Here is a 13,683-nt window from a genome sequence, read left to right on the forward strand (position 1 = left end):
ACAATTAGGTAGTTTGCTGTGAGCCCCCCAGTTTAAAGAAGCAGAGAAGGGATTGGAGCCCAGGGAGTGTGTGGTGCCCCAGCCCGAGCTCTTGACCAGCCCTTCAGCCAGCACCTCTGGAGCCCATCCTAGTTGCAAGGGTGGGGTCCAGGGTGGTCAGCCTGGTGCTCATGCGGTGGGACAGTGCGGCACGGCCGGGCCCCTGCATGCCCTTCTCCCAGGGGTGCTCCAGCCCCATCCCTGCCCGCACTGGGGCTCCTGCCGGCCATGGGGCTGCTTCTAGCATCCCCAGAGCCTTTGGCTATTGAAGGCTGGATCCTGTATCAAGTACTACTTCGTAAAACCCCTACTGTTTGGGCACCCACTCTTATATTGTTTCCATGGCAACACCCTGGACCTTTGCCATGACCTTGGCTTTGGTACAGAGGGGGCCCAGACTCAGAAGGGTGGAGCCACGTACCCGAGGACGGACAGCTGTGCGTGGGAGTGCAGAACTACGAACCTGAGGGGGCTTGTTTTCTGGGAGCCTGGAAGGCCTTCCTCTCCCTATTCCTGGTCTTGTGAGAGAGAAGGGAGCTGGAACTCACATCTAGAGGCCTGGGCAGATGGGCCATTTGCAGAACGGAGCTAGACAAAGCCCGGGTACCTCCCCAGCGGAGGCACAGCCTCTGGGGCCTCGTCCCCTGCCTGGGCACGCCTGGGGGCAGGGGCCCAGCTGTCTGTTCACCCACCCCTCCCTCCCCCAGGGCTCATGCATACAAGAGCAGACTCTGGGGGCTGCACAGGGGCTTGGGGGCTGGCAGGCTGGGACCCTCGGGAGTGTATCCATAGCAACCAGCTCTCTGAGGACTGGGTTCCCATGGGGCCGAGGCTGCTGTCGGCTGGAGCAAAGCAGTGAGGTTCCGCCTCCCCCTCTGTTTACGGGTAATAACGGCATCACCCCAATTCCAGCCCCTTGTGGGCAGACCCTGGCCCTCATCGACTCACCAGATTGCCACGGTGCCCCGTCCGGCATGGGGTGGGGAGGTAGACTGGGTGCTTTCACACTCCATCTTCCTGCAGGGTAAACAGACAGCCAGGTTCCCAGGCTTGTTCAGGTGACAGCTTTCTGTCACCCAGAGCAGGACTGTCTGGGGTGGTCTGGGGCATGGAGCCAAGAACGGCAGCTCAGACAGTGGCTCTGGAGGGCGCCTGCCTGGGGTCCAACCCCAGTTCTCCTGCTCACCAGCGCTAGGCTTTGACCAAGTGATTTAGCCTCTTGAAACTCCACTTTCTCCATCCCTAAAGTGGAGCTTGCAGAGTCATCGTGAGTATTCCGAATAAACAGTGCCTGCACATAGTAGGCTCGTAGTAGGTGCTCAGTAAATGTGAGTTGCGATCATGATCATGGGAATTCAGCGGCAGTGGCTGTCTTTCCCCTCTTCTTCCCTTTTCCTCTCCACATCCTCAAGCATGTTCTCTTCCTGCCCCAGGACCCTCTGGGGTCGCTCGGGCCATGCTGGGGAAGGCAGCCCTGGCCAAGGTGCCGGGGTTCAGCTTTGGCTCTCCTGGGCTGGGCCCCGGGGAAGGTGCTTATGCAGAGGAGGTGCTTTGAATGCCAAGTTCTATTTTTCTGTGATGACGTCTCCTAGCGGGGGCTGAACCTCCAGAGGAGGATGGGGTCTTTGGGGGATAGCAAAAGGGAGACGGACCCAGAGGAGGTGTTGGGGTGAGGATGGGGGGCAGAGGTAGACAGAGTGAGAGTCCTCAGCTGTTCTCCCCGTGCTGTGTCCCACAGCCTGGCCTGGGTGCCTGCTGCTCCAGACCCTGGGCATCCCTGGTCTCACATGCAAGGCCCGAAGGGCCATCTTTGGGTGGGGGCATATGGGTATACATGTGCCTTAGTGAGTGTTGGTGCTGGTGAACCTGTGTGTGTGCAGGTGTGTGTATGCCCGACTGGGAATGTGCGTGTGTATACCTATGAGTCTATATGTGTGTCCACAAGGGTCAGTGCACACCCTTGTGCCATAAGCTGCTTGTGCATCCGTGGGTGCATTGGGGAGTGATGGGTATGGCTGTCAGGGTTCCAGGGAGAGAACTGAAAGCGATTGTGTTCCTGGGGATGTTCTGTGAACTTGTGGTCCATGAGGATGTCTCCACTTCTCTGAGGGTGTTGCACTTACGTGTCTGTGTTACAGGGAGCAAGTGGGTTGCTGTGTGTAGGGGCTGTGGGTGTGTGTGAGGGTCTTGCATGTTGGTGGTGAGTTGGGGCGAGGTATGTAGGATGTTTGCAAGCCTGTGTGTATATCCTCACATGCGTGTCCATGCCTGTGCATACGCGCTCTGTGTGTGTGTGTGAACGCCTAGGCTCTTTGGTCAGCAGCTCCTGTGACCACTCCCCTGGGATTCCCCTGGAGCCTGTTGCCCCACGAGGCAGGGCCTGGTCCTCTTCCTGCCACTGAGGGGTGGCCATACGGTAGGGGGACATTTGGGGGTACCCTGTCATCCTGCCCAGGCAGGCTCCTGGTGATTTATCTTTCAAGCACAGTGAACCTACTTCATTCGTCTGCCCCGAGGAGGAACAGCACTTTGATCATGAACTGTCCCCCGCACTGGTCTGGACTAGCTGTGGCCGTGGCCGTGGCCTCTAGAGACTTCCAACCAAGGAGGTGGGGGGCACAGTCTTCCTTGTCCAGCAGGCTCCTCTGGGCTTCCTCCGCGTGGAGCTTCCTGGGGTGTGCTTCATTCTTGCCTTTACTTGTTCATTCATTCATTCATTCAATCATCCGTTTAAGCATCAAGGACTCTTATACTTGCCAGGCAGAGTCGGTGAGGGACACATGTGAGAGGGAATGAATGATTTTGATGGTGGAGAAGCCCAGGGTCCTTCCTCTCCATGAGCACAGACCAGGAGTTGAGCTGAGGTGGGTGCTTCGGGACTGTGCCCCTCAGAAGACTTCAGTCCCTGCTGTCTCTTCTGGCCTGAAATCTCCTCTGCCTGTTGTGAGGCTCCCCTGTTCTGTTCCCCCACCAGACTCACCCATTATTCCCGGGTGTTTCCGTGCTGCATGCCTGCTTCCGGGCCCAGCGCTGTGGCTGCTCTGAGGACATACTGAACGCCCAGGTTTCCCGAAGCCCTGGGAGCAAGGCCCTCTGGTCTTATCAGCACGGGTCCTGGAGCCCCAGCGGGGACCCTGCCTGGAGCCTGGAGCTCCCAGCACCAGCTGGTCCAGTTGTTTCTCCATTCACTTATTCAATAGTCTCTCAGCAGCAGTGAGAATCATAATGAACGTTCAGTGCTTATTAGACACTCACTCTGGGCTGGGCCCTGTGTTGGGTGGTGGGGATCCAGGATCCCTAGTCACCGTGAGATGACTTCTGTTTGTCCCTTCTGCCCTCATAGAGGGCGTGGCACATGTTATTTCACCACTTTGCTCATGTGTTCAACAAGTGCTTCCTAAGCACGCAGTCTTTGCTGGGACCTCGCAGGTGGACAGAGCGCATCCTGGCCCTCTGGGTGCTCACAGTGCAGTGCAAGCAAACAAACCAATTGGCCACGACAAAATCGTATGCGGATCAACTAGGTGCTTTCAGCATAAGCTCAGGGGCCTGGGGAGATCCTAAACTCACTCTGGGGTGGGAAGAAAAGGCTTCTCAGAAGAGGTGCCATTTGAACAGAGTCCTCAAGGATGGAGAGGGTCTTCCAGGTGGAGGAAACGGCATAGATAAAGGCCTGGAGGTGAGACCAGGCCCTTCAGAAGAACTGCAGGTTCAGGTGGGGCTGAGGTGGGGCTGAGACAACTGAGCCCTCTGGTGGTTCGTCCCGGCTACATCGTTGAGGTGGGGCCTCAGTGCTCAGCCAAGAAATCCACAGTCTTCCCTCCCTCCCTCCTTATCCCACCCCTCTAGGTGGTCACAAAGAGGGAGGGAGACGCAAGAGGGAAGAGATATGGGAACATATGTATATGTATAACTGATTCACTTTGTTATAAAGCAGAAACTAACACACCATTGTAAAGCAATTATACTCCAATAAAGATGTAAAACAAACAAAAAAACAAAAAAAGAAATCCAGAGTCTTGCCCTCTTTTCCAGAGGTCGAGGGAGGCCCCGTCATCCCAGGACCCAAAGTAGTCTTCAAAAAACTTGGATATTTTGAATTCCCATACCACCCCTCCCTCTTCATCAAAACGCACAGCCACAGCCCTTCCCCCCACTCAGGCAACACACCTCTGTCCACAGTGGGCTGGTTTCACACTGAAGCTCCACTCTTTGGAACCAGTCTTCGAGAAGCTTTGAAACTTCTCATGTTCTCCATTTTTCTGCCCCCCTCCCCACAAAAGCAGTTGGTAATAGCTCCCCGTGTGTGGAAGCCAGCTGTAGGATCACCTGGGGCCTTGTGTGTCTAGGGCAGATGAGGAATTCTTCATTCACCCCTGAGTGTCAGAGCTGATGGAAGCAGTCACCCTTGCTTGGCCACTTGGTTCTTAGGGTAGGTAAATAGATGAGAGAGGAGTTGGATGGGTGCAAAGAGAGATGAATGGATGGATGGATGATTGGATGGTTGGATGGATGGGTGGCTAGATGAATGATGGGGGTGTGTGTGTGTGTGTATGTGTGTTTAGATGGATGGATGGGTAGACAGGGGGCAGGTAGACAGTGATGGGTAGACAGATGGATGAACAGACGGATGGATGAGTGGCTGCAGCAGGCATAGATGGGTGGAAGATGGGTAGATGGATTTGAGCACACCCCAAGCAGAACGGCGTGCCTCAGCTTCCTTGCTGTGGTTCTGCTGTGTGCCCTCACCTTGGGATGGGGCAGTTTCCCCGGCTCGGGCAGAGGAGCAGCTCCCTTGCAGTGGAGCCTGTCCCCACTCCCCCAGGCTGAATCTGAGCTGGATGCAGAGGCAGGTGGGAAGAGAATGGCCTGGAGAGAACTGGGAGCGGATCAGAGCCATTCTGGGAAGTCTTGAGCCATGGCCTCCAGGAACTTTTGCTTTCTGCTCTGTTCTGCATCCTGGCTGTCTAATTCCTTTCCTTTCGGTTTCCAAACAGAAGAAGACGTACCAGTGCATCAAGTGCCAGATGACCTTCGAGAACGAGAGAGAGATCCAAATCCACGTTGCCAACCACATGATCGGTGAGCATGCGTTTCCCGTGCTGCGGCTGCTGCTCGGGGTTGAAATGTGTGGTTCCAGTCGTCATTTCACGGGCTTTTAGCTCAAAGGGTAGAGTCACTGCTGCTGTCTCTGAGACATTTCAAATGGGACTAAAAATGTCAGAGCTGGAGCACTTTCTCCACCCGAGCCTTCTTTTCGCGTGGCTCCGCTCACATCGCAGTCCAACTTTTGACAGTCTCTTCCATTTCCCAGCATACATTTCCCTCCATTTCTGAAATGAAGTGCTTTCCAGTTGTCAAGCGCTCAGGGGCAATGATGCTTCAATTTCGTATGTCATGACATCAAATAGATTTAACTGCTCGCGTTTCCCTGCTAAACGTGGGGAATTCCTCCGGCACATTGTCAAAACAGAATGCTTACAAAGTTATTTCGCTGCTTTCCCCATTCCTCTTCAAGAGGTCTTGGACTTTGGAAAATTCAGCCTTTTAAGAAGGGAGCTTTCAAAGTCCCATCGTGTTCCCACTTGGTGTCCCGAGGGATGGAGGGAAGCCTTGAGGTCTTACTTGCCTTTTGTGGGTGGATGGGGTCTCCCTGGCGGCTAGGGAGGCCCTTGCTATAAGAGAGGGCACAGTGGATTTCTGGTGGCATGGAGCTAGCCCAGGGGGTGGGTTTGGCAGTGAGGGCCTCGAGAACTTCTGGAATCTTGGTGCCCTGGGTCTTTGGCGGAAGCGTGATCACCTTCTCCAAGACTCCCGCAGTCTGAGTGATGAAAGGTCAGGCCTGGGTTGAGCATCCCGACCCTGACTTTCTCTCCATTTTCCTGCCTCTAATATGTTTTCATTAGAGTCTTAACAGCCATGCCCACAGAGTGCTGTTTTACAAAACCCTTGATTGCATACATTAAAAAAAGGTCCACGTAAGTGTCCACCTCAGTGGATCCTCATGAACTGAGCACACTTGGGTAACCAACATCCAGGTGAAGAAGCAGACCATTCCTGCATCCCAGAAACCCCCTCCTCGGCCCCCTCCAGGCCCTTCCCCCACCAACGAAAGGGCCTCAGCATCCTGATGCTAACAGCATAGGTTACGTGTGGTTGTTTTGCATTTTATGTAAGTGAGATCACACCGTCTCTGCACATTTGTGTCTGATGTCTTTTGCTTGTTCATATTAGTGCCTGTGCTTGGACATTGCCCCTTCTCACTGGTGTATGATATTCCATTGTGTGAACACATCACCATTTATCTGTTGATACACATCCTGATGGGCCTCTGGGTAGTTTCCATTGTGGAATGGTTTCAGATTCTGTGCTGCTGTGACCGTTCTTGTATGAGTCGTCGGTGAACACTCACATGCAGTTTTAACGGGAATATCTCTGCGACTGAAATTGGTGGGTCGTAGGATACGAGTAGGTTCCCCTTCGGTAGCTACAGATGAATACACTTCCGAAGTGGCCGGTTGTATGAAGTCTCCCTCCCACCTCAGCCTGTGAGAGTTGTTCCACATCTGTGCCATCACCCCCATTGTACATAAGGCCCTTCCTCAGTGGAGCTGTGCTCAGGGTGGCTGCGGTCCCCTGGTCCCCGCCAGCTCCTGCTCAGTGAGTTTGGGTACCTAGCGTCCCAGTGACTCGGAGCAGGTCCCCTGAAGGCACTGAGCACAACTGGGTGCCTGGTGGGGCTCCCTCAATGACGAGGGGACGTGAGAAGCACGGGAGGGGCAGGGGACCCTGGGAATTCAGCCCGACAGGAAGATTGGTGACTTGGTAGTTCCTTCTGTTTGAGAGGCCCCTGCTGAAGGAGAAGAAGAAAACTACCCTGTCCATCACTGGCTGCTGAGCGCGCTTTCACGGCAGTGTCGGGGCGGTGAAGACGAAGATATCTAAAAATGTTTGCTTTTGTGGCAGGCGTTAATGTGTGCTCCTGTTTGTAAGCACGAAGGCCGAGAGGCTGGCTAATTGGACCACAGTGATTTCAAAGGTGTTTCTCCCCGCCTCCTTTCTCCCTTCCACCTTTCCTTTTGTGCAGCACCTGGAAGCTGTGTGTCCACAGGTGGAAGGCGAGGGCTTGCTCTTAACTAGAGTGGTGCAAGATGTGAAAGGACGGTTTGATTGGCACTTGGGTCTTTGTGTGAGCAGAGGGCGGGGCTCCTGCAAGAAGTCCCGGCTGGTGGCTGGAAAGGGCCCCTCACCGGGCTCCGCAGTGCTGTGAGCTGACCTGTTCTCAGGATGCGCGGGGGATGGGGACCTGGAGAGCAGGCAGCAAGGAGCTGTTGGTCTCAGAGCCTGAGCGTCCAGGCAAGACGTGTATGCAGCTGCACGAGGTCTCACATGCAGGCCCTTGGCTCACGGCCATGAGGCGTGGGCTAGGGACCTGCTGGAGCTACACCTCCGGTGGCAGGGCTGTATCTCCTCTCACTCTGCCCTGCCCCCCTTACCTGCACTTCCTTCTCTTGCCTCATCACCTCCATCAATCAAAGAACATTGAGCATCTGCTGCATGTAGAGACCTGGGGTGGTCCCTGTGGGTGATAGAGGGTGAAGGGGACATGGCCCCTGCCCTCAGAGACCTCACAGCATCCCGCAGAAGACACCACAGCACCACTCTGTGCAGTGGAGGGAGGTCACACTGGGTAAGGATGCTAACAGCTGCCATGGACTGAGCCCCACCGCAGGCCGGGTACTTATGTAGCTTCTAGGTCTCCACCTCACAGAGGAGGTTTAATGACTTACCCAAGTTCTTCCAGCCAGGAAAGAGCAGAGCCAGGGTCTGAATAAAAACCAGGCTCCCAGGCTGCCCTGGTGGCGCAGTGGTTGAGAGTCCGCCTGCCGATGCAGGGGACGCGGGTTCGTGCCCCGGTCCGGGAGGATCCCACATGCCACGGAGCGGCTGGGCCCGTGAGCCATGGCCGCTGAGCCTGCGCGTCCGGAGCCTGTGCTCCGCAACGGGAGAGGCCACAACAGTGAGAGGCCCGCGTACCGCAAAACAAAACAAAACAAACAAACAACGAACAAAAACAAAAGCAACAAAAAAACCTCCCAAGCTCGCTCCACTGTATGTGGCTCCCCTGCCAGGGCCTGTGGTGGGAGAGACCCAGCCCTACCCTCAGGGGTTTCCTGTCCATGGGGGAGGCTGATGGGCGTCCAGTAAGCACAGTGTAGTGAGGTTGGTGCTTCCGGAACAGGGACTGCTGGATCCAAATAAGTCCATCAGGAAGGCCTGGGTATTGAAGGGTAAGGAGGCGTTTTCTCTGTGGTTTAGGGCCATCCCTGGCAAAGGGAGCAGCTTAGCAATGAAGGACAGTCGCTAGAGAACAGGGCCCTCGGAGAGCTGATTGTAAGGAGGAAGCAGGTCCTTGAAGGATGTGTTGTGGTTAGGCTGAGAAGGTGGGGAGCAGCATCTGTGTGAAGACTGCGGGGTGAGCAGAGCTCAGAGGCAGGGGCAGAGGAGGTGACTGGGGAATGGACGAGCCCGACTTGGCTAGGATGGAGGCATCACACGTTGTAACATCATGGGCAGTGAGGGTGGGGAGGTGGCTTGGGGCTGGACCATGGAGGGCCTTGAAGGCCAGGTTAAGGGATTCGGGTTTGGACTTGACCCTGTAGGCTGGGGTCCAAATCTGGGGGCCCCTTGGTGGGTGTTTTATTTGGTTTCCCTTGAAAAACCAGGAGAGGTGGCATCCATGGCCCATATTCCCACACAGCACAGTTGATGGGAGCTGGGCAGCAGCTGGAACCACAGGCCCCACCAGTCCCTGTTGTGAGTTGGGGGGGTGCTTTGCTCATTTGTGGCCCCTGCCTGGTCCCTGCGGGCACCTGAGTGTACAACCTTGGGCTTACACACGAGGGAGCCATTGAAGGTTTTGGAGCAGAGTGTGGCCTGGTTGTAGCTGGGTGCTTTGGGGAGATTAATCTGGGTGCAGTGTTGAGGGGGAAGAAAACGGGATGAGAGGGCACGGTATGGACAACTAAGTGGGAGGGTATCAGAACAAGGTTTAATAGAAATCCTTGAAAAAGTAAGCCAACAAACAGAAAACAATAGTTAAATTCAACAGAAGAAAAGTAATGGACTGTGATGAAGATGATTATTGAATTTAAGATGTCTAGAGACTGGAACTTAATGGAACAATTCTAGGACAGATAATACTTGGGAGAAGTTAATATCTGGTGGAATGTTTGCTTTGTTTATTGTCTGTGTGCCTTTAAAAAATAAACTCGTTATGCAAAAAAAAAAAAAAAGCAAAAAAAACAGAGACCTGCCCCGTCTGGTCCAGAGGTGAGGGAATGAGACAGGGAGGGAAGGGAAGAGGGAGGTGATGGAACTTATATTTGGCCTGTGCTGTGTGCCTATTGGCCCCGGTGGCTTTGGGAAGGTGGCGGGAGTGACTGTGGAGGTGTGAATGGAAGAGAAGCTGGTGCGCGAGCTCTGGCTGGGGGCTGGTGCTGCAGCCCCAGTAGACACTGTCTAGTGTCCCTGTGGGCAACTTCCCCTGCTAAATGGCCCAAGCCCAGAGTGGCTGCCTGGAGCTGGCGGGGGTAAAAGCCCCCCCTTAGTCGCACCGAGGGGACTCGGCAGATAGATGTGACGCTGTTTAGCTTGGTGGCGTTCTCATAAACTCGGGGCACCGGGGGTCTGAGGCAGGGCTCCCCAGGGACCTGGACTGTGGGAGCCCACCCCCGGGGGATGCTAAACTGACCTTTTTATAGCGGGGTGGGGGTGCCTCATCGTGGCTTTGCAGCCTCCAGACCCCGGGAGTTATGGATGACTCAGGGACATGTCTCCTTGGAAACATTTTCCCAGCACCCCTCTCCTGGCTGCCGCTGGCAAGGGAGTGATTTGGAGCTGATCGAAAGGCAAGGGTCTTTTGAAACCTTTCAGTGGCGGGGTCTCCTTTGAAATCCCCCCTCCCCACAGAGAATGAGGCCCCCCTTCTCTGGGCTTCCCCCAGCTTTTGAAATGGTTTTAGACACTCCCTCCCCGAGCAGGCACATCAAAACCTTGGAGCAGTCCGCAGTTCTGTTCTGTGACCTCCTGCGGGGACGACCTGGCTCCACCCAGCTGCCCCTTCCTCACCTCCCCCTGCACCCCTCTCCCCTGAGATCCCCTGCCCCCCACCCCGACACCCTGGAAAATGGCTCTGCGGGAGGCCCCCGCCTTGGGCTCCCCGGGGCCTGCTGAGGGAAAGCTGAGGAAGGCTTATGGGGGGCCTGGCCCAGAGACAGGGCCCCCCGATGGCTGGAGAAGGATGAGCGTCTCCCCACGTGTGTTGGGCATGTTCTGTACCAGGCATGAACAGTCCCCCCAGGGCACTTGGGGCCTCCGAGCCCCGGGAAGCTAGTCCACCTGCCCTCTCCACATCTCATCCGCTCACAGACCTCTCCCCTCTCGGTCTCTGTCAGGCCGATGGCTGGACGAGGGGTCTGAGAACTTGTCCTTGAAATAACGAACTTGCTATGACCCAGGTTGGCCCCAAGGGAGTGACTCAGCCTCTGGGCCCTGGTGTCCTAACTCAGGGCTTCACAGGCCCCTGGGGGGAGCCCCGAGGAGGGGCAGAGCTGGGAAGGGACAGTCCTTTGGGGAACTTGTCAGGGACGTTTGCCCTCCGTGTCCTTGGAAAGTGGCTGTGGACCCTCTGGCAGGCAGCCAGGCCAGAGCTGGTCCCGTCCCGGTGGGGCATTAGTCATTCTGAAGATGTTATTTTCTTGGTCACGTCAGCCTCTTTCCCTGGGTGCCTCTTAAGGCCTGGGCTTTGCTGTCGGCAGTGAAGAAATGGGGGGCATTTAGAAGATCAGCCTCTCCCACCTCCTGCTGAGGCCTTTAAAATGCCCCCCATGCTAGACGGGTGGTCCTTGTCTGTCTTCTTGGTACTGTGGCAGGATGGGCCCTGGTCCACCTAGAGGGGAAGGGCCTGCTCAGGGTGTGTGTGTGTGTGTGTGTGTGTGTGTGTGTGTGTGTGTGTGTGTTTGAGAGAGAGGGAGAGAGAGGGAGGTTTTCTGCCTTCTAAGTCTTTAAGAAGCACATCCCAGGAGACATGTTGAAACCTACCTTGCAGACCAGGTATTCCCTCTTTCTGAGGCTGTTTCCACACCCAGGACCCTTGCTGAAGACCTGGCCTGCAGTATTTTTGGAGAGGAAGGAAGGCCTGGTGTGGAAATCAGTGTTTTGCCCTCACACCAGGGAAATACAAAACCCTCAAATATGACTGAAGAGAAAAACATGTGAAAAGGAAAAGGAAAAGGAAAAAAAGGTTCCTGTGCCTTTCTGTTGGGAACACATCTTGCTGAGCAGGGCTGTGCTAGCTCTTTTGTGGTGCTTTTGATTCAGGTAACACCAGACGCCCAAAACATCTGTCTAACCTTAATATGTGATAAAACTGTCTCCCTCTGCCCCCAGAGATCACGTTTCAAGTTCTGGGACTGTTCTGTCAGGATAACAAGCTTGTACAGAGAGCCTATCATCCAATTCTTTCTTCTTCTTCTCCGCCTCCCCTCTCTCCTCCTCCTCTTCCTCCTTCTTTATCCCCCAAGTAGGGCACAGTCACTTCCCTCCTTAACAGCCCCCATGGATGAGAGGACTCACTTTCCCTGACTTTGAATCTCATTGGTTGGTTTAAGGAGGCTGTTGATCAAGTACTTTGGTCTCTGAAGAATCCATCATTTCTGGATTTTAAAATAGTGGAAATTTTCTCATTTTGATCGATTTCATCCTTTTTATAAGGGCCTCCATAGGTGGGTTTCTTGGAATAGTAACCTCAGTTCAGTAAACATGATTGAGGTCCTCAGCGAGGAACCACTAGCCAAGTTGGGAAGGGGGTAACCTGAAAGGGTAAGTTAATATCATGTCACTAAGTCTAAGATATAGAAGCTCAAAGGACAGGCATGTTGCCCAATCTGGGCATTCCAGGAAAGCTTTTAGGAGGAGGTGACACCTTAGAAGGTGGAAGATCAGGTGGGAGGGGCCTTCCAGGCAGAGAAAATAGCATAAGCCAGTTCATAGAGAAGAGGCCCATGTAGTTTGTGGGGAAAATGTAGACAATTCAGTATCACTACAGAATAAATTTTGAGGCAGGAGTTAGGTGGGTCACAGAAAAGGCTGCATTAGAGTAGGTGAGAGAAGATGAGGATATTGGTTAGGAGGGTGTGGCTTGGAGAAACACTTGAGAGGCAAAACCAGCAGGATTTGGGAACTGAATGGAAATGGGAAGTAAGAGAAGTTAGGAATGACTCCAAGGTCTCAGGCGACCAGGTTCTGAGTGACAGGTAGAAGATGATACCATGCCTGAAGAAGAGCTATTGGGGGTTAGCAAAGAAGATGATGATTCCGGTAAGGATCGTTAACATCTAACACGACTTACTAAGTATCAGGCCCTGTTATCAATATCTACACGTGTTATCACATTTAACCCCACGACAGCTTATGAGAGGGGCGTTGTTATTCTCCCCATTTTGTACATGGAGAATTGAGGGGATGTTTCCAATGTCCGTAAGTTGCAGGTGGGGGATTTGAACTCAGGCAGCGTGATTTCAGAGCCTGGAATCCTCTTAACTCCCACACCTGGAGGCCCATCACACTTAGTTAGCTTGAGTTCGTTGTCAATTTGGCCTTGCAGGAGCTGCCTGTGGCCTATCTGAATGTTGGTGTCTGGCCAGCAGTTGGCCACATGGGCGGGGAGCTCAGGAGGAAGGCCTTGGCTGGAGGAGAGGTTTGAAGGCCTCAGCACGGATAGTGAGGCAGCTGGGAGAAGGGAGAGGCATGAGGAACGTGGGGTCATCTATACCCAGACAGCAAAGTGCTTCTGGGCAGCAGTGTGAGGGGCCACAGAGAGGCCCATGGAGGCAGGCTGAATGGGGTCTGCTGGACTGTCCTGAGCATGAGCGTCGTCAGTGAAATCAGACGGAGGAACAAGTTGAGGAGAGGTGAGGAGACCAGCAGTGTAGACTTGAATTTCCAGGTTCCAGACTGGGAAGGAAGGGCAGAAGACAGGAGCCGAGGGGTCCAAGGGTCAGAGGAAGCTTTTGCATTTTGAAGAGGGAAAGACCAGAGTATGTTTCTAGGCTAAGAGGAGAGAGCCAGCAGGGAGAAGAGGAAGGATGGAGAGGAGATAGCAATGGAGCCAGTCCTGGAGGGCCAGGGCCTGGGGCCCTGGCACCATCTTGATGGGCCAGCCCACAGGCACGGCCTTCTTCACATGCTCTCCATGCCATGGACTTGGAGGCCTGTGTTACTGAGTTGACTTTGTTGAATGCCCTTTATGGTCATTTGGCTGCTTGGGAGCAGCTGACATGTGAGCAATTTCCCTTGCATCTGCTTCTGGCTGAGCCTCACTGGAGTGACGGCAGAAAACAAGGGCGCTGCGACCCCCAGGGCTTGGCCTGCTCTGTCCTGAGCTCCTAGTAGGTGCCAGAGTCTCACACTGGGCTGTGGATGCCTGTCCAGGGCTCCCTTCCTCGCGGGTCCCTGGGCTTCAGTGTGGAGGAAGTGGGAGGCCTCCTCTTCTGACTGCAGATCCCTGCCCTGAAGGAGTCGGGGTGTCCCTCACTGGCTGACCAGTCTCACAGATGCCCCACCGGGTGCAGTTTCCAGCCC

At 54.6% G+C, this 13,683-nt stretch overlaps 1 protein-coding gene across 1 annotated transcript in view; it reads left to right on the forward strand.

Annotated features, from left to right (window-relative positions):
- ZNF423 (zinc finger protein 423) overlaps positions 1 to 13,683 on the forward strand; it is a 339,930-nt gene that overhangs the window by 200,314 nt on the left and 125,933 nt on the right. The window contains exon 5 of the mRNA XM_079724190.1: positions 5,037 to 5,121. Within this exon, the coding sequence (XP_079580316.1) occupies positions 5,037 to 5,121 (85 nt within the window). The remainder of the gene's footprint in view (positions 1 to 5,036; positions 5,122 to 13,683) is intronic.

The sequence above is a fragment of the Hyperoodon ampullatus genome, assembly GCF_949752795.1.
Source record: "Hyperoodon ampullatus genome assembly, chromosome: 18".
Taxonomy (NCBI): domain Eukaryota; kingdom Metazoa; phylum Chordata; class Mammalia; order Artiodactyla; family Ziphiidae; genus Hyperoodon; species Hyperoodon ampullatus.